General features: G+C 37.8%; 1 protein-coding gene across 1 annotated transcript; it reads right to left on the bottom strand.

Moving 5' to 3' along the window:
* Positions 1-1,634: 1,634 nt before the first annotated feature.
* Positions 1,635-25,775, bottom strand: LOC136825033 (calcium-responsive transcription factor-like). The gene is made up of 9 exons (XM_067081077.1): positions 25,390-25,775; positions 22,807-23,108; positions 19,729-19,877; positions 18,066-18,158; positions 17,755-17,934; positions 14,747-14,956; positions 8,731-8,918; positions 7,725-7,851; positions 1,635-2,691 (listed from the first exon to the last, which is right to left on the bottom strand). The coding sequence occupies exons 1-9, from the start codon at positions 25,416-25,418 to the stop codon at positions 2,626-2,628; spliced, it is 1,344 nt and encodes a 447-aa protein (XP_066937178.1). The 5' UTR covers positions 25,419-25,775; the 3' UTR covers positions 1,635-2,625.
* Between the last annotated feature and the right edge of the window lie 2,219 nt (positions 25,776-27,994).

Here is a 27,994-nt window from a genome sequence, read left to right as displayed (position 1 = left end):
AACATCCTATAATGAAGTTTAAAATCAAAGGTTTGTAATTGCAAATAAGATTTACAGTAGAATATAAGGCTTATGAGCATAATCCATAAAGACTCCATACAACTATAATAGGTTGACCTAGGAGTCAGTGGTAGGGATTGCTATTAGAAATATGATAACCTGGTCTTTTAAACCTTACATTCTCAAGAAGTGAGAAATGGTTTCGGACTCAGTTCCCAAAATATCATTAGATGAACTTATGTCTTGTTTATAGTATGTCACAACTTACTTTGTTTATTCATTTACTTTCATGTTCTGATATTATGCTTACACACAGTGACAGTAGGAACTTAAGAGCTGACAAACAATTACTTGCACACACAAAAAATGCATGTAAAAGCAAAATGAAATATGTTTGAACAGAGTATATATTTCAGATCCAACAATATTGGAATTTAAAGCACCCTGTGTACATTGTGCTTAACCTTTAACTTTGATAAGGAACTTCAGTTCTGTTGACATTTGAATCATTTTATGGGCTTACATGATGGTAAGGTTTATATTGTAAATATGTATCCAACTAAAGTTTAGTTATGTACCCAGAAGCTGAAACATAATGAGGTTGCTGAAATGCTGTACAGTATACACGTTCAATTAAATTAATATATTCATCTACTTCAATTTTACTATTACATAATTTGTAATTATCTATTTTGCTTCATCATTACCTCATTACCCACATTTATGCTATACTGTATCCATGTCCCAAATGTTCCATGAATATACAGTAATGCTAAGATTATTGGTTTTGTACAAAAACTTAAAAAAAGCATGATATTTGTACAGTTGAGCATTATTTTTCAAACAGAAGTGAAATGGCATTTATTTTACATTTACAGTACATGTTCCTTCTGTCACCCTTTCAGATATCAAATGCCCGTATTATGAATGTGGGAAGTTGAGGAACTCATAAGGCCTTAAACCACAACTCAGTCCTAAGTGCAGGCTTGCATGCATTCAAGATTTTCTAAAAAGAGGCTTTCTTATTATCTTTATCAGTTATCTTTTCTGGTGTATCTCCTTGTTCTTTTTCTTCTTTCTTTTCTGTATTCTATCTCCCAATACATGTCCGCTATCCTCTCTTTCATTTGGTAATACTAACAGAACTTGGTGTCCCTGATAAACGGATACCTGTGCCTAAAAAGAAAGCTCATGTTACTAGATAGTATTAATTTTATCTTCAATTTTATTCATGGAGAAGTAACCACATTTCTATATGCCTGCTACCTGGACATTTCTTTCACTTAGTCAGCAAGGCATAGGTCTGTTCAACAAAACAACAAACATACACTTGCAATATCTGGTGTTTTAGAGGCAGTTCTTTAATTCTTTGAATCATCATTTTCGCGTGTATTAGGCCAATTTTGGCATGCTTTTAGTACAATAACTATATTCATTTTCATACGCACCTACTATGTCCTTAATTCTGTAAGTAATAATCCTCTTCCAATCACTCTGATAGGGAGCTTAGCCTTAATCAACATTAATATACTTTTCCAATTCCACATTGAATTGTTTTATAAGGATATGTTATGTGAATTTAAAATAAAATGTTATCATTTACTATTAGCTCATTTTGAAAAAGAATGCACAACTAAAGCTTCAAATTTATTTATAAATAAAACATCAAGTACAGCTGACATATTATTCCACGACCAAATCCAATGACACGATGCCACATGGTGAAAATCCATTAGCAATTAAACCACCGATTCCTTTCTAAACTCTACTTCAGTCTGCATAAAGGTTTTGCACTTAAATGAGGAAGATGGAATCTGGAGCAAAGATCCTTTAGCACCGTCTATAATGTGTAACGGAATGCATACCATAGGGATACTACCTCTGTAGGGGGTTAAAATTCCAGCATTATGAAATCTGATGTAATCAATTTGCTGAAATGCTGAGTAAGACCAAGAGTGCAAGATCAAGAATGCTCCCACAATGTCTGTTGTTGAATCATACTGGAAAACAATATGGGCCACAAGAGCCTTACAAAAGCACGAAGAACTTTGTATTCCAGGGATTTTCAGTTGTTAGTTTTGGATCCAAAGGCCTTGGAAAAGCCTACAGCTATTGCTTCAATGGACTTTTAAATCTTAAAGAAACATGAGACTGCAAGAGACCCTGACATAAATAATCCCACTTTTACCTAACTAAGCAAAAAGTACTTTTGGACAAATAATCAACCCACTGGCTTGTCTTTCAAAAAAACGATAGAAGTGAGAATGCTGCAGCAATGCATTGTATCTACATCACACAGCCTGGGAATAATAGTGATGTAATTCAGAAGCATCCCAGAAAATAGGAAGTATTAAGTAGTGATCAAATACACAACAGAAATGAACAATGTATAAAATCCACATCTCATGTCAAAATTCAACATCTTAAAATATATTTGTTATATTACTTAGAATACTGCATATATAAATGAAAACTGATGTCAGTTAAATAGGTCAAAGTTGTACATAAAATGGAATAATCAATACAAAACAGCTATGTTTTTAAACTCTGATGCCACCCTCTAAAACCCCTTGCTATGTCACATCACTCTGCGAACACCACTGCATCCAGGGAAGTTTGTACACATCACTCATAATAATATACAGTATGTGCAGGCTCTCCTTTAACCGGAAAATCATCTTCATAAAGTATCTGCAAACAGAGGGAAAGGCATTTGAATTAATAAAATCAGCATAAGGTATTCCTAAATGACAATATTCAATAGAGTGCATGACAAATAAAGTAGTCTCTTGTTGTAAAGCCTTTTTTCCAAGTTCCTTCTGAGATCATCATATCCATTGTAAAAATTCAGATAATATTTTTAACTTAAATAAACAGCAAATTTTGAACTATCTTTATCAAGAGCATTTAAGTTAAATTAATCCTGTAGCAAAAAATAATACAACTATCAAAACTGAACAAAGAAAACCTATTCATCAATACAAATAAAAATTACAGTGCAAGTAACAAACCACTTTTAGGCTAGAATTACCATCTAAAAGACATTTATATTTTAAGAGCAGTTTTTGTCCTGACAAAATAAAAACTTAATGAAAATCATTATGAAATTCTCAAGCTAAACCATATCAATATATCCTACCATACTATACACATCATATATAAACTCCATGATCAAGAAAAACAAAGAACTGAAGGAAGGCGAAGTATAAAGGAAAGAATGAGACGAAGTATCAATTTAAAATCTTTCCTTCCTCAATATTCATATTTCCACAGTTAGTATTTGGCATGTATCACTGAGAGTACAGTATGTATATTTTACATAACCAAGTTTAGTTTCCAAATCTCTTTGATGTGCTGATGATGATCCCACCTCTACTCTTAGTACACTCATAAACATATTTTGAAGCTCTCATTACCGTTCTACATAATTTATTTTCTATGATCTGTGCCTCATATTTTCTTTCACTAAAAAAGGCTTCAACCGAATGCAATAGGCTAAGGAGCGCCACACTTTCCTAAGAGAACTTCCTTATTACCATGTCTATTGCAACTCTGAGCAGCAACAGATGCAGTTTGGCTGGCAAATTTGTATGCATTCGTAAATATCTATTCTCTCTGCAGGCAGAAGATTTCTGTGCATCTAGCAAGTAGGTTCCAAGATGTTTAATTCTTTCTGTGATTTTGATGCCTTCTACTATTGAGAATACTGTTCTTTGCTTAGTTTATTCAAGTCCACACACTTTTTCTACATAAACACGTGCTTTTCATAACAATCCCATCAATCATTTTGTGTCCATGTAAACATGTGCTTTTCAGAACAATACTATCAATGACTTTGTGTCCATGTCTCAGTCCATAATAGTCTCCACATTTCCACTCTTTTGTCTGCATGCTAGGGGGACAGGTTTCTCCAGCCACTGGTGCCACCAAGTCCAACTGGCACCCATCCACCAACCATCTCATACTTTGTGATTCTGCCAAGCTAACAACAGCTTATTTTCTTCACCATGATATATGGTTTTCTTTCAATACTCTCTTTTGCTAGCAATTGCACAGGATCTGACTAACATGTGATGAAGGAAGTCTAGCCACCATGACAGGTGGGGTTAGGATGTGCTGGGATGGAGTAGAATTGTACAGAAAATTAATTTACAGCAGGTGGAATGAGCCTGAAGCAAAGCAACAGTCACAACCGTGTGGGAGGCATGGAAGGTGGCCCCTTCTCACCTTGCTGAGACTCACGTAAGGAAGTGCTTTACCGTACATGCCTTAGGGTGTGGTAGAGGTATATCCTAGGAAGATAGATTGTTCACTGAAATCTGTTCCTTTTTTTAGGCTGCTGGCAAAGATTGCTCAGAGAAACCAGAGGCCAAAGCATAAACAGGAACCTTCAAGGAACAACAATTATAAGTGACCTTCCAAGCAAAGAGGTAACACTGCTCAAGGGAATATGTCTGATCTCAGCATGAGGGGCACAGAACATGTGGGTCTTGATACAAGGATGATGTGAATGAGCTGCAAAATACATCAAGAGAAACTTGGCAAGTACTGCATACTGACACATAGCTACAGGGTAAACAATTAGCCTAAAAAAATAACAACAGGCCAGCATGACAATGGACAGTCAGAGGCTAACACCTAAATAGTGACTGACAGAAATGCTCATCAGAAAATACCATTGCAAGAAGTAAGAAACAGCCAAAATTTCACTGGGTATCAATTTAAGAAAGTGGAACCACAGCATATTCAGTTACTTGTGCTTTTCACTGGTACAAAAACCAGAGCCATTTATGTAAGAGTACTCCAGAGTGCTAGCTGGAATCAACTGATTAAACTTGGTAACAAGGTAGTTAAACTGAGGTAGACAAGTGAATGGGGGAACCTGCCACTAGCCTCCAGTAATCAAGCATTTTTTCCCTTCAGCATCAAGGAATACATGGGGTGGTACATGTGAATTATGATAAAAGGTTCTGGTTTATGTACTTACTAAAATGCAAATTACTTAACCCTTACAGGCTAGGCTTAAATATATATTAAGAACACCCCTAGGCTGGGCAAACTAAGGTTGGCCAATTTAAAAAAAAAACAACAACACATCAATGGACAGAGGAAGATATGCAAATGCACATGGTATAATAAAAAAATTCAAAAATTTTCTATATCTTCCACGGGAGGTTGAAAGTGTATATTTCCCACCCTGTGCAGGGGCTCCTTTCAAGACACTCATTAAAAAACACTAATTTTAGCAGGTTATATATGGTTTTTCTCATATTTTTTATTTCATCTTGTTGAATTACAATTACAGCTTACATAACATCACAACAGATAAGAACTAAAATCAGTAACAAGCCTTGAGTATATTCATGGTAAAATACGAGTATTTACAAGTGAGTTATACATGTTTTTTTAAATATTTCTTTTGCTTTAGTCTGCAAAATTATAATTATAGCTGACATAACTATTAAAACAGATAAGAACTAAAACCAACAACAATCCCTGGGTATATTCATGGGCAAATATCTACAAGATGTCCTGGGACAGGGAGATGCAGTGCATTCCCCCATGAAATCTCATCACTTTAACCTCCATCATATCCTAGACTGAGGTGTTAGTGTTGCTGTACGAGTTACCATAAGTCATTTATGGCCCATTCAAGTGACAAACATTTTTCCAAAAAAATTCATTCAAACTTCATGGTGCAGAATATAAATTCTCACCTGAGCCGGGACGGATCGAACATCAAGAGCTATTATTATGCCCCACATGATCGTACCCGGATGAAAGAGGTTAAACAAATTTTTTTTTTTCAGGAATACAAGTCATTACCTTTTATATAGGAGATTCACTCCTTAGTTGAGGTTTTATTCTCTCAACTGACTGGCAAGTTCACTCTGTAACTGGAAATGCCATGCTCCTGGTCACAATCATGAGCAAGGGAGCAATCAGTCCTGTAACCTGACACAGGGATACAAAACTGAGCCCAAGAGATGATTCTGAACTCTCATTCTAGATATTTTATGATACCACAGATCAGAAGGCAAGTAGAGTCTGGGTCAATCATAAATTAATAGGTTCAGATGATAGCTTTACTACTGGCCCCCCCTGACACCCCTTGTTAAAAGGGAAAGTGGAAGGAGTCACATTTTATGAGCTGATAGGCTGCCTAATTGTGACATCTGCCTGCAATCATGGCCCATCCACCTTGTAGAAGGAAGAATGGAAGGGAGAAAATGAAACATTCACCTACTCAACCTTTAGGCTTGTGCCATCTGTATATCTTAGGCATGATGCTTTTTTTTGTCTGAGAGGAGCCAGGAGACTACACAATTTGTTAGGAAGCCACCATGGATCTTAAGGAGAGGTGTCCATGGACATGTTGAGCAATCCTTGGAGTAAAATGAGGTAAAGGTAGTCTTGGGGCAACAAGACACCTTCCATCATTACCTGTGAACCAATAAGTTTCTTTGCACAACTATGAATGACCCAACACCCATGGCTTCATGAGATCTCACCCAAACTCAAGTCTTCCCTACTGAATGAACTGTAAGTCTGCTTGATTGTTTCATGAGGCCAGAAAGAGAGGTGTTCTTCAAGAATGGAACTTCTGCGCTATCTCTCTGAACCTGTTGATACAAGAATCTGACGGGAGAACTCTCGGTGCTGCCATATCTATCAGCATGCCCAGATACCAGGGAGTAAGATCTGATTTCTTGAAGTTGATCACTATACCCAGGTCGTGACAAAACTTGAGATGATCATCTCTATCCTGAAGCAACTGTGGCAACGAGCTTGCCAAAGCCAACCAATCATTCAGGTACCTCAGAAGACATATCTTGTCTTGGTAAGCTGATCGAAGCTCTGGATTCCTTCTGGGGTCATCAGAGTGATTCCATGGCAGAATAGTCTGTAGGAAAAGCAAAAGTCTCTTCCTTGAGATCATTAAAATGATGTATTACCCTAATAATCTCCACAAAGTGCCCTTGCAACTTCAGGTGTCTGAGTCCTAAGTCCCAGTCCTCCTGAGCCACTCCCTCCGCAGGAGAGGGACACCCACAGGAGCCCACTGGTACAGTATGATGAATGAATGATGTCTACAATGTATTCATGATTTCCTTGACTGCTTTAACATCTGTCTGTAGTATGTTGCATTTGACAGATGTACTACATTATTTAGTGTATTTCTTTCTTCTTGTTTTGTTTGTCTTCACTTATTTCTTAAAACTGAAGTTATTTATATTTCTGTGCCACACAATATATATAGCACTTATGATAAACACTGATTCAGCTTCAAGTTGGAAAGCTTGGAAAAAATATAAAAAATATATATATTTCACATACACTACATAAAAATTGCAAAACTTCTCTTAGTGATTGCTCTCCCACATTCTAATGTCTAAGTGCTTATAGCTCCATTCTTTCTGAACATCATTGTGACTACAGGAATGAAACTGGTTGCTACTTATGATTAATATGCCTACCTATATTGGTGAGATTTTAGTAATTGTAGGATTTTGTTAGTGCAAAGAAAAACTTAAGACACCACTGCTTTCCTTGAGATTCAACATAAATATATGAACCTTTCTTCTCTCAGTCAGGAAAACAATATGGCTGCATATTATCAGTGGGAATGTTATCACATACTATTAATCTATGGAACAATGAGCTTATATTTGTTTTCTCTGGCATCACTTCCTTAAGACATGTGCATCAAATTAACCTCTTACCTGATTGTCATTATCAGCATCTGATATGGCATATGCCGTATAACTGATGACTTCCTCTTCTTCTGTACCCGTAGTTTTTTCTTTCTTCAAAACTGGACTGCCTTCAGTTTCGGACAATTTTAGATAGCTGCAGAAAGTAACCTTATGTTAATTTTATAATCATTTACTATAAAACATTGATGACATCTATTCAAACAAAACCAAAAGCACAACAAAACCTATTTTGTGGCTTGCAGAGCTGAAAAGTTTTGGATCATTTTAATTGTGCAGGAAATTTACATCTAAAATGTGATATTTTTAAAACTTATTATTTCTCTGTACATCCTTACCTGTACAGTACATAATTTTGAACTGACTGAATTTTACCTTTACCCTCTATGAACATTACATACATTTTCTTTATTTTATTGCACTGTGTACCTTCGTTATGATTGTGATTTATGATGTTTACCTAGTGACACAAAGGAAACGTCTTTTACTCTGAGTGAAAAAGAAAATGGCATCCCATGAATTAGGGGTAACATTAGCATACGTACTTACCTACTGTAAATGCCCTAGTGTGGCAAATACAGTACCCATTACGATACTGTACTATATTTTTACTTCAACAATTTATTTCTTTTTTAAGGGTAATGTATTAATGAATTTTAAATGAAATTACAGTAATTTTAATTTCATTTAAAAGTTAACTTAATACTTTGGGAGCAAGATTAGGCTCATATTTAGTGTTTAAACTAGAAATAACCATTTATTAGCATTTTTAGTGACTGTGCCAAACTTATGCTAATCTTCGCCTCGCGCGAGGGGTTCTGGAACCTAACCTCGCGTAAGTTTGAGGTATTACTGTGTGTATAATATATATATATATATATATATATATATATATATTATTCTAAATATTATATATGTTATATATCTATATCTTATATATGATATATATATATATATATATATATATGTGTAAATTAATAATGGTGGTTCTGCAAAAGTTGGGAGGGCTACTAACCATGCATTTAGTGGTTCTAGAGACACCTTCAATTTCACAGCTGAACGTAGATATTCCAGATGAGTTTTCAGCTGTTCCAAATATCTTTCATCGTTGGTAGCCGTCACAATACTTCCCAAGTCTTTGAGTATTGAAGTACAATGAACTTCAGCTAAACTACTACCAGCTTTCCGTAAGTCAGTCTGGACCTAAAAATACAAACAATAATCATAAATGGATTTTGAAAATCCTAATCATCACTTTTAATGGCAAATGATGCAAAAGGTGCTCTAGAGCTAATGCAGACAACCATTCATCAAGATATTAACTACCATTTTGTTTCTAAAATTTACTGTTCTAAAGCAACTATCCTACAAAACATAACATATATCCTTCAAATATAAGAATCTTACTTATGTTTACCATAATAAAAGATGTTTTGTCAAATGCTTCAATATGTGAAAGAATTCTTACAAAAGAAGCCATATACTGTTTCTGTATTCAATTCCTTGAAAAAATAGGCCATTCTCCACAATGTAAATATTGATTTTGCATGTCTGCACAATGGATAAATCTATGTTTACTCATGATAACAATTCCTCATTTTTCTTTATGTACAGATTTAGAAATTCAACACAAGTATCAGGAGAATTGGATGATACACTGAATGTCACTGTGAGCAATCAGAAAGGAGGCAACAATACTATATAAAACAATTTCTTTAGTCTATTACCAATAAAAAACAACACAACCAAATATCTGGTATAGTCCTTTTGCTGCCACTAATCATTTCAACTGACAATAGAAAATGACATTTTTATAATAAAATAAGGTTTTATATATACTTACCAAATAATTACATAGCTATTGTTTCTACTTTACGCGGCAGCTCATATGTTTAAGGTGTAGTTATACTGCCCTGCCCACTTTTGGGGAAAAATAGTTACCACACAGCTAAAGAGCTCAGTTCATTTATGCTCTATGTCCATGACAGGGGAGGAGGGAGGGCTCTGATCATGTAATTATTTGGTAAGTACTGGACTGTATATATAAAACTTTATTTTATTATAAAAATGTCATTCTTATATACGTAACTTACCAAATAATTACATAGCTGAATCCCACAATGACAGGAGGTGGGGTACAAGGACAAAACTACTCAAAAAACCTCAGGGATGGAGATGAATTTGAAATAGAAAATTTAGCTAGCATCGTGAAACGCTTGTTGTAACCTTACCTGGTGAAGGAACTACGGCAGGTGGGTACTGCCTCTGGTCGGAGCTCCTCTTGACCTGTAGTGGCGTGGCGGTAGAGCCAAGAGTCGCCTCTACTTCAGTGGGTGCTTTGCAACGTAGGAGTTAATTGCAGGTTGCCAAAGCTAACAATCCAAAAAAAGACACATCGAAATGTGTATGCCCTTGCCATGGGCGCAGTAAAAAATATGACCAGAAAGTTAAAACCTACACCACAAACTTGTTAAAAGTCAAACCAACTGACGGCACTCATGACACAATACCAATCAGGCTTCCCAAGAAAATATCAATCCTCATTCAAGGAGAGTGGATAGAGGAAAAATCAAGAAATTCCTCCTATCCCTCTTCACCCAACACCATGCCAGCTGCGAAAAACGGGCCTAGAGTACTGCAACTTTCGCAAATTGTTTCCACATCACGCAGGTAGAACATTTGCACCTCCAATATGTGGACTGCAGAAGAGAATACAGTGATAGATTGCGCTTGAAGGCCAAGGAAGTTACCACAGCTCTAATTTCATTTGCTTTGACATTGCATAAAGGAAAGACATCCTCCTGGATCTTGGAGTGTGATTCAGAAATCACATTCCTAAAACATATGTTAAGGCATTCTTGGATAACAGCCAACTGGGGTTTTTAACTGAACACCACAGATTCGGAGAAGGGTCCCTAATTTCTTTGATTCTTCATAAATGCTCACAAAGAGAATGAACTGGGCAGAGGAGTCTTTCTTGATCTGCTTGACCTAGAATGTTAGCTAGGCTCTTGACTGGAAAGGAGTGTGGCCAGGGACTAGAGGGGTCTTTGTTCTTCACCATAAAACCTAAGGTCAAGGAACAGATAGTGTCACCTTGCGAGAAGCCTACTCTCTTATCAAAGGCAAGTAGCTCGCTAACCCTCTTTGCCATTGCTAAAGTCATTAGAAAAAGCGTCTTTCTTATCAAATCTTCAAGAGGAGGAGTCTAGAGGCTCAAAGGGTGGGCCCAAGAGCCATTTGACAACAATATCCAAATTCCATGCAAGATCCGGGCTTTTATCTTGCTTACTAGTATTCAGGGACCTTACTAAATCACTTAAGTCCTGGTTTGATGAAAGGTCTATTCCTCTCTGCTTGAAGATAGAATTCAACATAGCTCTGTACCCCTTGATGGTTGATGCGGCAAAACCTTTCGAAGATCTGAGAAACAGCAAAAAATCTGCAATCTGAGCTACAGTCATCTGAGAAGAGGAGATATTTCTGTCTTGACACCAGCTCCAAAACTGTCCACTTTGATTGGTAGACTGTAGCAGAAGATCGTCGTCTACATCTTGCAATAGCTTCTACAGCCTTCCTTGAAAACCCTTTCGATCTGACAAGCTCCCTGACAGTCTGAAGCCTCTCAGAGTGAGAGTGGACAAGCCTCGGTGAAAATGAAGAAAATGGGGCTGTCAGAGAAGATTTCTCTTCTGAGGTAGAAACCTTGGATAGTCTACTAGAAGGCTCAGGAGGTCCGGGAACCACTCCATTGTGTGGCCAAAAGGGAGCCACTAGGGTCATTGATACATTGCTGTGGGTGCTGAACTTCCTCCACACTTCTATTGTCATGTTGAAGGGAGGAAAGGCGATGACGTCGAGACCCGACCAATCTTGCAACATGGCATCCATTGCCGACGCCTGCAGATCTGGAATTGGGGAACAGTACAGAGGGAGACGATGGTTTCTTGATGTTGCAAACAGGTCTACCGATGGCTTTCCCCACCGTTTCCATAGGTAGGTGCACACCTGTGGATTGAGTGTCCACTCTGTCAGTAGAACCTGTTTGCTGCTACTCAGTTTGTCAGCGAGAACATTCATTTTGCCCTGGACGAAACGGGTCAGAACAGTAATCCTGTTCTTCTGTGCCCATAGAAGAAAGTCTTTGGCTGCTTCGCACAGCGAAAAAGAGGGGGTTCTTCCTTGTTTCTTTATGTAGGCCAGTGCAATTGTGCTGTCTGAATATACTGCAACTGTCTTTCCGAAGGTCTCTGTCGCAAAAAATTGAAGAGCTGGGGTGCATCGCCCTCAATTCTTTCTTATTTGTGTGCAAATCTCTTTTAGTCGGGGACCATAAAAATGGTACTTCCAAGCTGTTGAGAAGGGCTCCCCATCCCAGATCTGATGCGTCGGAGTACAACATTAGGCTGGGGTTCACAGGAGACAGTGACACCCCTGTTGTGAATCTTTCCTCCGCCAGCCACCATCGAAGGTCCTCCTTGATTTCAGGGGTGATTTCGAAGACGAACGAATCTGGAAATATCTTTCTCCATCAGCTCGCATTGAGACAGAACCAAAGTGGTCTGACGGGTAACCTGCCCAGAGGTACAAACTTCTCGAATGATGATAGAGTTCCCACAAGGATCATCCAAGCATTGGCTGAGCAGGACGGAAGAGAAATGAACTTTCGGACTTTCGAAATGCAGTTGCAAATCCTTTGTTGGGACGGAAAAGCCTAAAAATTCAGAGAATCTATCCTTATCCCCAAATAAAGAATCAACTGTGTGGGGACTAATTGTGATTTCTCTAAGTTTATCAGCAATCCTAGGTCTTGTGCAAGTTGAAGGGTCTTCTGAAGGTCCTCCGTGCATTGGGCTTCTGATAGGGAGCAAAGAAGCCAATCGTCCAGGTATAAGGACACGTTGATTCCTATTAAGTGTAGTCACTTCGCTAAAGGAGCAAGAACTCGGGTGAAAACTTGAGGGGCCGTGGAGAGGCCGATGCATAGGGCCCGAAACTGGAAGACCCTGTTCTGGAACACAAATCTCAGATACTTCCTGGAATCCTGGTGAACTGGAATGTGGAAATAAACGTCCTCCAGATCTATCGTCACAATCCAATCCCCCTGATGGATGGCTGACAGGACCGATTGTTTCGTTTCCATCTTGAACTTCATAGTTTGGACAAAGAAGTTCAGAGCACTGACATCCAGGACAGGTCTCCATCCCCTGATGACTTGAGGACCAGATTGTAAAATCCCCGAACGTGTCTTGCTGGACTTCTCAAGACAGGGCTGAAAACCTCTCTGAGCCTCAGACTAGGGAAGGACAAAGGATCAACACAGAAACAGCAAGCATCCGCTAACACTGGATGCTTGGTCCCTGGACGTCTGCTCACTGATCTGGTGGACAGATCTGCAGTTTGCCATTCGGACTCATGTGCCCAAAGGGAGGATGCTCGGGGGCTGGGAATCCATAAGACGGACACTCGAACACTTGACGCCCAAACGCAGAATGTTCTGACAAAACATGATCACTCTCAGAACGCACAGACACTGAATGTCCACTTGTTGGAAGTGCGGACAACGAATGTTGCTCGGACACTGATTTCTCACAATTGGGCACTAAACCCTCGGACTGCCGGCGTTCGTACGCTATATGTCCATATGTTCGACTAACAGGCACTTTCTTACACACTTTGTGGCAAAAGGGAGCGAGAAGCTTGAGGAGCCTCCCAAAAACTACGGGAGGGCAGAAGGCTATGAACGCTGTCCAACGCTTGCTTATGAGATGGGGGAATGTCCTCATCCATCGAGGCACCAGACCTTTTCAACAGTCTTGAAACATTGGCAAATCGCCGACTGCGCTGATGAGCGCCAGAGTCTGAGCCATTAGAAGATAAAGCATGTACGTCCATTCAGATGCCTTTCCCATGGCGATCCTCCAAGTCTTGGGATGGGCAGAAAACAGGCTCGGATGAGGCAACAACTACTCATGGGCAAACCCCACTGACCTCCCCAGGACTGCCAGTTTGCTTCCTCCTAGGTGAGCAAGGGGAGTTTAGCTGGGACTTTGGTCTAGGAGCATCGGAGGGACAAGTAGCCGCCCCCTCCACTGACACTGCACTCACACTAATGAATTTACCCTAGAGGACACCGACAGAATTCCCAGTTTGGGAAACGGTGTTCACTAATAAATCAAATTTCTTGTCAACACGTGCTTCTAAGCTGGCAATGGTGTTGGGATCTGAGGAAAGAGAGCCAGGGATCGGAGTTGCAGGGAAAGTTGGAGGACCTGAGATAGGGGAAAAAGCAGTCCCAGGTGTTGCAGGAATAGGTAAATGAGTCACATCAACCTCCAAAGACAATCTTGACTAGCAGAAGCCTTCACTTCAGCCCTAGCAGTAGCTTTCCTAAGTCTGTCACACTGTAATTTGTCTAAGTATCCATTAAGAGTCTTCCACTTCCCCTCATCCCAATCTTTACACTCGTCACAGCAAAGTTCGGGAGAGCAAACTTGTTCTCTGCACGAACTACAAACAGCATGATTGTCATATTTGGCTGAAGCCAACCTATTCTTACAACCCTTACTACAATACCTTATACCAGAAAGGCTAGAATTGGACGTGATTAATAAGTCAAAATCGGGAAATCACAAAACGAGAAGTCTGAATTAGCTAAGCTAATTATCAGGACTGTGCTACCAAAAAGAACAAAGCACTTCACCAAATGAAGGATAACAGCAACCATCTGGTGAAAATTAACAAAATCAGAGCTGCCAATGACCAAGAGTTCAGTCATTGACTGGCAGAAATGAACTGAGCTCTTTAGCTGTGTTGTACCGAAAGTGGGCAGGACAGTATAACTACACCTTAAACAAATGAGTGCTACTGTGAATTTTAAATTTTGAGCTACTGTGTAAATTAGAAACAATAACTATGTAATTATTTGCTAAGTTATGTATATAAAAATATTCCACTGACAATACAAATCTAAAACAGTTTTCAAGTTCCAGTTCAACTGACATCTGCTAAGTAACACATAAACATATTACCTTTCTGACAACATTTCTTATATCTTGATCCCGAGGATTAAATCGGCGACTTTCTAAGGAAAATCCTTCCTCCTGTGATAACTCATCTACAGCATATTCCATTATCTGCTCTTTTATGTTCTTGGTACCAAATACACCATCAATTGTCAAATCCCGAATCTTCTGAATAATTTTTGGATGGACCGGTTCATGTGCTCGTCCTGTTCTCTTCTGTAAGAAGCGTTAATATGTTTCCATTAACATATTTTAAGAATAACAAGTAATAAAGTAAAAGAAGGCTTTCTATTAAGTTTAGAAAACACAGTTCAATCAATTGAAATAAAAATACAAATATTCTAAATTTAATCTTACACACATTTAATGACAAAACAAAGGACAAGGCAGAAAATACTGGATAATTAAAACTAATAATAAAAAAGGAATCTAATGCAATGTACTGTACAATAATGACTAAAGATCTAGGGAATTCTATTTGGGGTTATTTTTTCCCATGTGTTAAAAGTTCTAACTACAGAGTACAATATAGTTACATAAAGTATATACCTGCTGTACATTCTAAAATTTATGCTTAGAAACTAATTTTTCAAAAGTGAAATTGTCACTCTGCTAATCTTGCAATTATATGCTCAGGAATTCTGAGATGTTTGGTTAAATGAAGTGTAACGGAATACATATATGTTCTGTTCCTGTATTTCAGAATAGGCAATCACACCATGGCAAATCATTGTTAATCAAATGTATAAAATCAGTCAATCACACTTTGCCAAATCATTATAAATCAAATGTACAAAAACAGTGCCAAACATAAATCTTTTAATGGGATTCTGTTCATTGTGTGAGCACTCACTCTGAAATTCTAAGATGTGATTAAAAGAAGTAAAGTATAACTGAATTGTTCGTGTCGCATAGAATAGAAAATCACTGATAAGCATAAAAATAGTTCCTAACATGAATTTTTTTACGGTAACTGAGCCATGCTTCTCTCTTTTGTTGTGCACTCATGCACTCTAAAATTCCAAGATTTGTGGTTAGAAGAAGTGCAACTGCCTCAGCCTGCCACCTCCACACCCCATGAGTTCAGAACATCACTGTTTGCTCCATTATATAACAATGGCATTTGACAATTCTGACATAGACATAAATGTTTGGTCACCACCACCTCACTGGGGCCTCACTATACTTCTTATACAAAATTTACAGTAAATATCTAAAATGGTTTGGTTTTTGACTGATGTACTGAATTTAACGCATTGTTGTTTATATTTTGTTGTCTTCAAACTAAGCTTTTGTGTTGTATATTATTTTTCTAATCTGTAGGTGCGTGTCTATGCACAAGCAAGCATCAAGTTAGGACACACTTTACATGTATACTGTGGCAGACCTCTCTGTCTCTCACATGCCATATTTTTATTGAAATTTATTTATTTCAGTACAGTACTGAACTTAATACAGTAATGTATTGTTATATAAATATATTCTTCAGTCTGCATGTGTGGGTCTATACATACACAAGAATTACATTATGCATACTCAAGTATTCACTGATCCACGGATATGCTTTTTTGTAAATAAAGAAATCAGGTAAGGCTCCAGGATTAATGCAACACCCAAACAACAGTTCAAGCATTTGCAGAAATTATAACTATCCTTGTAAATGTTTTTAAATCAGCTTTTCCTTTTGTGTGGTTAAATATGAAAACAATTATACTCTTATGCCATGAGCACTTTCTGCCTGAATTTCCTTCAGATTTCGGTCTTCAGTTATCCCGATTTTACATGATTTCCTAGACCTTCCTACAACTCCTCCCTTATCTGTTTTTCTGATACAAAAATTCTACATCCCTTCTCATCAAATATCCAAACCATTTTAGTCTTAGATATCACAGACTGAACACCATATCTCTCTGCCACTTCCTGATTAGTAATAACGTTCTCCTACTGCACCAGCCTATACTTGTAATATTCAATAATCACACCTTTTTGAAGTCTTTCTTTGTCAGTGCCTAAATTTCTTCAACATGCAGTAATAGAAGCCTTATGTGCCCATTATACATCTCAGCTTTTTATACTGTGGGATATTAGAGACAGAGGCATGGGAAGGCATTATATCATCACGTGAGTGGAAATGTACTCGTATATAAGGGAATACCGCATAAGCTTAAAACAAATATGAGAAATATATAATTAATTTTGACATGTATATTTTTTATCATACCTTGTTTATATTAATATCACTTTTGCTATAAATGGTATCGCTATTCTAATCTTTCAAGCTAACTGATAATGCAATACTTGGTAACCCTATCTTCCTGGGTTCCTCAGAAGTGTACTAGTTGTGTGATTGTCTCGAGACAGAGAACAAAGGGGACACTCTGCCCGATCAGATCCCGGTGTTGTTAATGGATATTTTGATCAAATAAACTAGGAAAACTAAGACAATGAGTTTTCTATTCAAAACCACCTTAACATAAGTATTTCACACAATCATGACAGTAATGAGACGAGATAAGAACTGGTCTACCAATTTAAACATTCACAAGCTTGCTGACGGAGCTTTATAAAGCTCTTGCAAGGGTTCTCAGCCTCTCCTCACTAACCGAATCCTAAATTCTTTATGGAAGGACAATTAGTACCCAACTTCCATTCTAAAGGTGTTTTGATAGGGTGCTGAAAAATTCATCTTTAAGCCCATATATAACTAACCTACCTTCAAGAGTCTAGACAGCTTCTTACAGAAAAGAAACTTGCTTACAGGAAACAAACGATTAACTACTTGTCATTATCGATGTAACTACAGTACTTAATTCCAAGGCAACTTTGATAATAAATATGGTTTGTCTTCATTAATAATAATAATAATAATAATAATAATAATAATAATAATAATAATAACAGTAATAATAATAACTAATTTGTTTTATTATCAAAATGACTGAAATGCATGTACAGTTACAAAATATAGACTACTCATACTCTTTCTAAAATAATCAGTAAAGAAAATATATTACCCTCTTGATTCCTGGGGTGAATGGCTTGTCTGCTGGCTCAATGAAGTGATTTTCATGCTGTTCTATCTTTGGTAGACTCACCACGAAACAACGGTGAGAAGTTATCATATCTCTTGACTGGAATGCTTTCTTTAAAGCTTTTGACTGTACCTTATGTCGCCATGGAGTATTTTCACAAACCTGATGAAAATACATAAAATGGGTGAAAAAAATCTATATACAAGGAATTGCAAAAAGTCTCAAATAACGACAAAATATACAAAATACAGACAGGCTGCTAGCTGCTACCTAAATATTAAAAACAGACATACCTTGAAGTCAGGAAACCGAAGTATCTCACGTAATCTTATCTGTGCAGGACAATTCAACTTTTTGGTACCTTTATATTTTAAGACACCATCAGGCTGAAATAAAAAGTACAGACAAATAATAATAAATGATCAAACAGCCTGAATACATTAGACTAATCTCTCTATTCTTATAACTAAGTAGCACTGTGTGCTAACTGACACCCTTTCGCTGGTATTCACTAACTAATAGTATCTGCTAACTGGCAAATTATTCACTGTACTGCATAGTTTGACTCCTCTCTACTTTGAATCTGTGCTCCTTATCTAGTAATGAATGAAGCAAGCTATAAGCATAAACTAATTAGAAGTGTTTATGAGTAAGTGAGATACTAAAGCCTACTTGACTCTGGATATTTTTTAATATACAAGAGTTCATGACAGCTTTTTTCAAGCATCCTCCATCATCACCATTCACATTTCACATTTTTCATGAATGTGTTACGATGATTTCTGTACACAACCTTATCTTGCGTTTATTTTCTGACAGCCACATACATTGTATCTTTGTGATCACCTTGTGCATTCTTAATCACCTCTGCACAACAATCCCCTTGTATTTTTCCCAACAGATTGTGATGCTTAAAGTTTTCCTAGCTTCCTGCCTATTACTTTTAACCATTTCCTTTGACCTATTCCCACCTAATTGTCCCACTACTTCAACTTTCCCATTACAATTTAAAACAAATCATTTGGGTAAGCCGTATGGCGGTCTCAAAATGTTACTTGATGGTCTCGCTAAACACCTTTATGGTAAAATTAAAAAAATTAATATACAAGGTTATTAATAACTGTACTGTATATCCCATACAGAGTAAAGGCAAGAGTCTTGCTTGAGGAATTTAGGCAATACTTGGGTTCTTTGGGGTATCCCTTTACCGTTCATCTCTTTTGCTTGGTCTTACTCTGTTATTCAGTCCCTTTCCTTCCTCACTTTGTCACTTGCCCATCCAATTTTTTCAAATTCTGTCCCAATTTTTCACCCTTATTTCTGTCTCCATACACAAATACAGCACCTGAACTCTTACAGTTATATTATTGTTGAATAGTTTATGGAGGCTGGTACTAGCAAAAGATCACCCAATTATAGGTCTGAACATTGTAAATAAACCTTCTCTGTTCTTTTAACATACCGATTCCCACAGATTTACTGTGTAATGCAATGCTTCCTTAGTAAAAAAAATTTCATGCAATCTTCTGAAGCAATTTTTCACTGACTTCAAATTTATGAACAAAATCTAACTTCTAAAATTCACAGAACTGTGTAATTTGTTCAAGAATCATGGAAGCTGGCCAGGAACAGTTCCAGTTATAATGTCTAGTAGTTCATATCTACCTGATCTCCCAATTACAATAACGAAATAAAATACTGTGCAGTAAAGCAATCAGACTGTCACACTGACAAGAAATAATACTACAGAGGAATTGAAACAACATTTATGGGGTCCAAATATATACCTGAGTTCTTAATACCCATATATATAAAACAATGACTTACTGGCTATGGCAACATTTTTTAAAAATGAGAGGCAAATGAAAGTATCCACATAACCAAATGACTACTAATGTCATTAATTTTAAGCAACGTTAAAACAATAAAAAAAAAAAAAATGAAATGGCTTCTTACCATAAGAGTCGGTCTGCCAACTTTCTTTTCACCTTTGGGAAGGGGACGGCGATATTTACCATGTTGACAGTCCATCAGCTTTTTGTTGAGAATAGTGTAAGGAATGCCATCTTCACTCCAATACACTTTAATTCCATATGGATTGAACTCTGAAAAAAAAAAAAATACAACAAAACATTACATGAAATTTGTCATAGGATAAAACATTCACCACTGCAAAAAAAATCAATACAGCACATTTATTTGAATATAACTACCTCAACAATAACAGTACACTAATGATGGATCAACAAATATCATTAGAACAAGTCATTAGGTTAAAAACAAGTAAAAAATGCACCGAAGTTTCTTCAGCGTAATAGCTTTCTGTACATCATATAATGCTCTATGAAACTCTCAGCCACAGCCCATGAAACTTTCAGCCACAGCCCGGTGGTGGCCTGTGTTGTGGGCACCTATAGCAGTGCCCAACGCACGATCATGGCTAACCTTAACCTTAAATAAAATATAAACTACTGAGGCTAGAGGGCTGTAATTTGGTACATTTGATGATTGAAGGGTGAAAGATCAACTTACCAATTTGCAGACCTCTAGCCTCAGTAGTTTTTAAGATATGAGGGCAGACAGAGACATATAACCATCTCGATAGTTTTCTTTTACAGGAAACTAAAAATGAAAATGAAAGGAAGATAAGTACAGATTCCTGCAGAAAAGAGCAATTACTTCCTCTTGCAAAACAGAAGATAAGTATAGCCTCCTGCAGAAAAGAGCAATTACTTCCTCTTGCAAAACAATTATGAAATTACAAGAGAATTCCAAAGCTCGACAGTGGAAATAAGCAAACAATCATCAAACAAACTACAAACAAGGCATGCTGATGCCCACAAGGCAAATGTTATAGGCAGGGGTCTGACCCAAAGAGGGACTCTCCATCAGCTTCTTCAAGTCTTTTAAAATAAAGTCCATGCTAAAAATTCATTGCAAGTGAATTTAATCTGTTTCCAGACCTCATATAGTTGTCTTTGGACAACTGTGCTGGAAGGTCTTTACTTTAGTATCAGCTACAGTGATATGATACAGTAATACCCCAGTCTCAACCAGTCGGTCAATTTTGTCATGATGGCCAACAGATGATTTTATGCCTTCACCTTGCAAATGTTACTGATTACTTTTTAATCAAGGCCTCCATTTCCCTTCCTCTTATATCTGAACATTTTTTCTCAGGTGCTAAAAGTAACTTCTATATTCTCAATACCACAAACTAATCTCCAGAATAACAAACATAGGAAACTTTAAAGGTAATTTATATTTTTCCTAACATACAAACCTGAAGTTCTTTACATAAGGATTTAGCTTGCGAATGTGAAGTGGAATAGTCGTTTAACTTTCAAAAGAGATCGTTAACTACCCACAGGTAGGGGGAAGCCTCGTCCACCTGCCATACTGCACTCCACTTTGCCTTCTGGCCCAGGTACCAGAATGAGGGGTGACTGAAGTGGGACATAAATGTAAAGAACTTCAGGTTTATATGTTAGGAAAAATACAAATTACTTCTCCTCTTTTTGGACTACTACTTCTTGCCGAGTGCAGCCTTCGACAGCAGTGTGTTGAGGAGGACATCATCCAAAGACGATGATGACAGCAGCATCAGGGGACACATCACTGATGCTACGTGTGGGGTTACCAAAGAAGTAGGGGCAGTCCTAGAGCCAGTGCATACTGTGACTATTGGAGTCATCACGGTCACAGCCCAAGCGGTTACTGAAAGGCCCTTGATAGTCTTCTAGTGATCAATTAGCACAGAAACACACAGATCCCCCGAGAGGCCTAAGGAGTGCCAAAACTCACTAAGCCCTTCAGTCTCAACAACACCTGAAACAAGTTGGGTTAGGTGAGAGATCTTCCCTATGCCCATAGAACAAGTCTCCACCAGAGGACAACTCTTCCTCCGAGCAGAGAGAGACCCCCAGAGAGGAAATGGGTCTATCATCTTCCCTCCAGCCCCACAGCTTTCTACCAAAGCAACAGTATCAGTCAGCAAAGGGGAGACTGCACCCTTGGGATTGGTAACAGCAGGCGAAAGTTTGGCAGGAGGTAGAAAGGCACTGAAGAAAACCTTTGGTTTCACCAGCAGAGCACGTGCGAGTGGGTTGTCTCAATGCCAGATCATACCAAGAAGGGACCTGTCACGAGCAAACAAACTGGCTGAGCCATCCTGATCCATGGATCAACACCAAGCTGAGCAAGAAGGCAGTGCTCACTCAACAAGGTGTGTTTCTGGTGACATATGGTTGGAAGAGGTGGGAGCAGTCCTCAAGTCCAAGATGAAACATGCTGAGATATGTTACCGAGCATGCTTAGTGAGGCCTGTTACAGCTCAGCCAACAGCTGATCAATCACCCACAGGAGGCCAAATGCTGCTGCCTCCTAGAGATTGGGAAGAAAACTCAGTTTAAGTCCTACTGAACTTTACGAGGGCCCTTAATGAACTCCTCGACAGCATTGTGCTCCTAGCAGCTGCAGCAACAACAAATGGTACCAGTCGAAATAGAAGGGAAATATATTAATCCCCCACCACCTGTGTAATCCCACTTCTCTCTGATAAAGGATGTGCTTGGGGGAGAAGTAGAGAAGTTTCTGGCTGGGCAAAGGAAGAGCTTTGTTAACTTTTCAAGGATACCTCCCAACAGCAGTAAATTTTCCTGTGCACCAGAGCATCAAACAGTGGGGATCAACCTAAACAGTGATGGGGGATTCACTGCACTCACTAACACCCTTCACACCTCCAAAAATTACAGTTTTCATATAAACAAAACAACTTGAAACAAAAACACAAGTTCAACTTAGCAGACAGAAGGAGAGCAGCAAGTTGTCTGCACTTGACAGTGACTGACGAAAAAGTGCTCAGTGACCGCAAGTGGGTGAGCACCAGTTAACCACCTTGTTACCAAGTTCAATAACTGTTTCCAGCTTGCAATCATGGATACTAATAGAAAGCTCTGGTTTGTACGTCTGTAGGCACAAATCTACTTAAATGTTATAATGTAACAAAAGGTGGAGAGGCCAATTTCAACTCACCTGTACACCCAAAACTTTTTCTCCTTGTCTTTATGACAGAAAAACGAGTCCTCGTCGTCTCTTCAAGGCAGCTCACCACTTCTTGTACATCACTCAAACTTTCAACGATTCCATTGTAATTATCAAATTTGATGAGGAAGAATTTCACCCAGGGAGGATCTGGTATTTCAGCATTACGTACAACCAAGTTCATGGGAATAATAGGGTTTGTAAGTGGATCCACTACTTCAATGATGATTTTTGAAGCCATGCCAAAGTCAACATCATTGACATCATCAATCTCCTCCTTTACTCTCGGATTCCTGTAAAGTAATAGATGTAAGTAAAAAAATGAATAAATAATTTTCCAAAAGTAAAGAAAGTACTATACACAAAGCTTAAAAGTGCTGAAATTTCTAAAATAAAAAGGAATACTCTACACATTAATTACAAGAAATTGCTACAGCCAATACCAAAATTGCTACTCATATATCTTAATGAAATGTGTCTTTAGAAGAGAGATTGGCCCAGGATCATCTAAAACTGGGCTAAATATCCTAACTCTCAAGGTTGCCCTAAGATAAGGAGTAAGTAGTATTAGACAGGTTGGGAGATGCAAGGGGGAGGAAGACACAGCCCCTGCATCAAGACAAACATAGCTCCTAGGAGAGACTAGGTCAGGTTAGTACATATTAACCTGGTCATGTGTCAGCATCCTAGGTGAGGTTACACAGGTTGACATGAACCAGGAGGTAGTGCAAACTTCCCAAAAAAGTAAGGCAGGAGGACATATATGATGTTTAAAGATGTCCTATCCCTTTTCAGTCCTGTTTTATCCATTCTTAGGTAAATTCCTTAGCTATAAGCAAAGATGACATCTGCATATGCTTAAGTGACAGTATTTCCCTACTGACCAATCAGCATTGAATTTTTGGTTTTCAGGAGTCACTGCTGATTTTGGCCATCTTGGTTTCTGTGTGGTAGCTGTTATATGGTACATTATCAGTAACTTTATTTCAGAACAACTTCTACATAGACTTAACTTTCTATGAGATTAATTTCTGAATAGACTTTGCAGTGTTGTAATAATACTCTGTCAGAACTGCTAAATGTCTTGATTCTCCAATAAAGTGTATCAGACAAAAATCTTTGTACAGTATTGTCATGCTCAAGGCTCTGAAAACACATACTGGAATTCTTCGGAGGGATGTTGTTTTAAATATGGAATAAGCTGTTGTTTTTCTGATAGTCTGGATGTAAATTTTTTACTACAACTAGATATAATGTTGAACATGGATGTGTGTAGCTTCAGTTAAGAAAATGAAGCTCACTTACGAGGTGATCTTATATGTAAAATTGGATATTTCTGATAGTCTTTCCACAAAGGTCTAACAAATATGAACCTTATTTCTGTTAGAAATGACTAGTTAACCTAGTATACACACAAACACATACACTCATAGCCTCAGCCAAGCATAACAATCATAGGGGACCAGAGTGGAAACCAACAATATTAGAGTTCAGGGTGAGTTTTACTAGAGTGAAACAAAGAGAAAAACTAATAACCAAAGTATGTTAGGAAGGAAATTTTCTTATAACTGTGGGGGGGGGGGGGGACCAGGATAGCTAGGAACTAGCATCCTAAGTTAGGTTAGGTTTGAATGCATCCCTGTATTTCACTACACTTACTTTTTGCTATCACTGCCCTCTTAAAACACCAGTTTCGCACTGTAGTCACCTACTATTTTCAGACTTAAGGAGTTATGATGGGTTAACTACCTATTTCCACCTGAAATGGATGTCAAATTCTGTAAAACTGAAGACTACTAATGTGTCCGTGTACACGCAAAATGGGTGCCATGTTTAGCACCAGCCCTTAACGAATGGACATAAAAACATAAACAAAAGACTTTGAATATCATTGACTCAAACCAAAGGCATAAACATAAACAAAAACATAGGTTACCAAAACAAATGCAAACGGAGGTAAATATTACATTTGCCAACTGGAGGGAACCAGGCTGTGGTAGTAGTCTTCAGTTTCACCAAAAATTCATCTAATTCACATAAATAAAAATCAGAAAAATTATATTTTACTCAAGTTACTCCATAAGTTTAAGATATTTTAATAAAAAAATAACCACCAAATAACTTTGCATAGGCTAAGCCTTGTAATGATATATTATGAAATCTGGGCCATATGGCCCAGTGCTGGGGCCTGGGGAGGCCATTCATCACTGTATTAAGGTGGACCTGTAAGGTAAAATGTTTATGCCTAAGAAGCCCAATACAATCTTTGCTAATATGCCAGCCTTACCGAAGCCTAATCCCAAAACATTGCTAAAATCATCCAAACTAGCCCTAAACTTATCATGGCCTCAATAAACATTTGATAACTGTGTGTTAGCCTCGATAAATATTTGATAATGTGTGCTTATTTTGACTTTACGTAATGCAGTGAATTTGGACCCCCTAAACCGTAGGATTAGGAACCCAAAGCCCACTGCCTAAGCAGGATCATATAGCCTACAGCATCCCTTCGCTAACCCAACATAATACTGAGCCTTTCTTTGGCCTGCACCTCGAGAAAGAAACGGAACTTACGCAACTGCTTCCAGTTTCATTTTCTTCATCTTCGGAATCAATCTTCGTCAGTAGTACGGTGTCCCTGGATAGTCTCGGGCTCCTGTCAATCAGCCGAGTCACCGTAGGTTATAGGCTTGACTGAGGTGAGTTACAAAGTCTTGGTGTCTTGGAGAAATAAACTTTGAGACTTTCCTGAATTCTTCTATTCTTTTTATTGGGAGTTTTTCACTAGAAGTGACTGAAGATAGGAAGATTATGGTTTCGAAAACGGAAGTAAATTGCCCTTTGGAAACTGTAGTCACAACAATCTAGCTGCGGTTCAGGGTCAGGGTTGAGGATTTACCTTTGCAACGGCGCCTCAATTGCTCGCGTGGTGTTATCTGATTTTGTATATTTATTTCTTCGATTTTCTTTTTTCTTTTTCTCCGCATATGATATGAACTTTCTTCTAGTTTTCTGTAAAAGAAAACTAATGAGGTGGCTATTTGTCTGTTCGTCGGCACTTTTTCTAACTGTCCTCAGATCTTAAAAACTAGTGAGGCTAGAAGGCCACAAATTGGTATGTTGATCATCCATCCTCCAATCATCAAATATAACAAATTGCAGCCCTCAAGCCTCAGTAGTTTTGCTTTTATTTAAGGTTAAAATTATCCATATCGTGCGTCTGGCACTGCTATAGGTGCCAACAACGCAGGCCACCACTGGGCCGTGGCTGAAAGTTTCATAGGCTGCGGCTTAAAGTTTCATGGGCCGTGGCTGAGAGTTTCATACAGCATTATACGCTTGTACAGAAAACTCTATTGCGCCGAAGAAACTTAGGCGCATCGTTTACTTGTCTTTTCAATATTACTTTCACCGGTTAAGGACCTTCCAATTATTTTATTTATTTCATATGATTGTTACAGTTCAACTATTTTATCTTTTCCGTATTCCAGGCAAAATAAAGATAAAATTGGATTGTCTTCTAAATTGTCACAGAAATTCCAGTTGAAATTCCCCGCATATCTGTTTATGGTATTCAATTGTAATATCTTACTTCTCCCCATAAAAATTTTTATATAAAACTGTTATACCGTATATTTCTTTTTCTTTAATTTCTCAACTCACTTGATGTTCTTATTCTTCTTTTAGCTTGCTGTTATCTCAGTCCCTAATATTGGATTTAATTGCTATCTTTGTCATTTCCTTCATTTGTCTTGCATTTAGGTTTATCCCTTGTACTGTATATACAGATACTTTAATACAGGTTTCCTTCATTCCCCCACTTGTTTTGTATATCCATGCCTCTTCTTCTTCTTCTTCTTCTTCTTCTTCTTCTTCTTCTTCTTCTTCTTCTTCTTCTTCTTCTTCTTCTTCTTCTTCTTTTAACGTGCTTTTTCCCATTTTTTTGTATGGGGTAAGCACGATGCCTTCTTTCTGAAGGACTTTGATTTGGCTTTGGGGTAGACCGTAGTCCCGATCGGCTGCCCTGCCTGACATCGCTTAGACCCCGGTAGTGCATGTACATGTATCGTACCAAATCACCAGCTCCCTTTCTCCCAGCAGCGAGGAGAGTATCTTATATGCTGCAGCTTCCCATTTACTACCCTTGCCTTCATAGAAGATGCTCCTATCGCTCCTGTTTGCTACTTTTCGATTTCAGATTCTTTCAGATTTATTACATTATTACCGTACTGAATGGAAGGAACTTCATTAGCCTTTCAAAGAGCTTTTCTTACTTTTTTTTTTAGTTGCAGCTCTTCTCTATAAGAATAAGTTTGTTAGTCTTACTAGCTTTGAAAATTTTCTTGTTTTTCATACACTCTCTCTCTCTCTCTCTCTCTCTCTCTCTCTCTCTCTCTCTCTCTCTCTCTCTCTCTCTCTCTTTGCGTTTTTTAATATATTCCTTTGAGTATCCAGTTTAATTCCTAAATAACTTACATTTTCCAATACCCTGATTCATTTTACTTAAAAGTTCTGGTTTGTCTTTCGAATCATGTATTAAAATGTTACACTTTCCCTTGCTTCTAGTGAGAGGTGTGTATTTATGTTCAGCAATCTCTGCACTTTCTGCACTCATCAACGCATTATCAGTAGATAATATTTTGATTATATTTTACTAATTCATTTTTAATTTTTTTCTTTCCTCTTCTATTCTTTTTATTAGTAAAGAGTCATCAGCTTAAACAGTGATGTAATCCTGTGTATCCTGGTTTAATTCCTCTGATAACTTGCATTTCTCGTTCTATAACTTCCCCTGAGTCAATTTTTGTTTTGTAGTCCTTATATATGTTTGCAGTTACAATTATGACCTTTTTATGCAATAGCTCCGTGACAAGTTTGAATATGAAAAATTAATAGAGGCAGTGTTATGGCTGTATGGTGTAAAAGATGACTTGATGAGAGATATGAAAAGTTTTGGTGGTACAAGCAAAAATGTTCGACTTTATAAAAAGGAGAGTGGCTGGTTTGGTGCAAAAGTGAGTCTGTGACAAGGGTGTGTTATACCTCCAGGGCTGTTCATTATTTCAGTGAATGTCCTAGTGCCTGTTTCTATTTGTATTATAAGTGGGCTCTGCAGATCAGGAATGCTGTGTAAGGCTCTTCATGAGAAGTACCATTTACTATCCTGTAGGAAAATGAA

The sequence above is a fragment of the Macrobrachium rosenbergii genome, chromosome 36 (genome assembly GCF_040412425.1).
Source record: "Macrobrachium rosenbergii isolate ZJJX-2024 chromosome 36, ASM4041242v1, whole genome shotgun sequence".
NCBI lineage: Eukaryota > Metazoa > Arthropoda > Malacostraca > Decapoda > Palaemonidae > Macrobrachium > Macrobrachium rosenbergii.
This window is presented reverse-complemented; position numbering and strand designations above follow the sequence as displayed.

What these genes read in the sequence shown, in the direction of transcription:
- LOC136825033 (XM_067081077.1), bottom strand. Translation starts at nt 25,418, where the DNA reads ATGAAGAAAATGAAACTGGAAGCAGTTGC. An exon ending in TCACCCCAGGAATCAAGAGG is followed by an intron (nt 14,957 to 17,754) that starts GTAATATATTTT and finishes CGCTTCTTACAG; the next exon opens with AAGAGAACAGGACGAGCACA. An exon ending in TAAGAAATGTTGTCAGAAAG is followed by an intron (nt 8,919 to 14,746) that starts GTAATATGTTTA and finishes TTGTATTTTTAG; the next exon opens with GTCCAGACTGACTTACGGAA.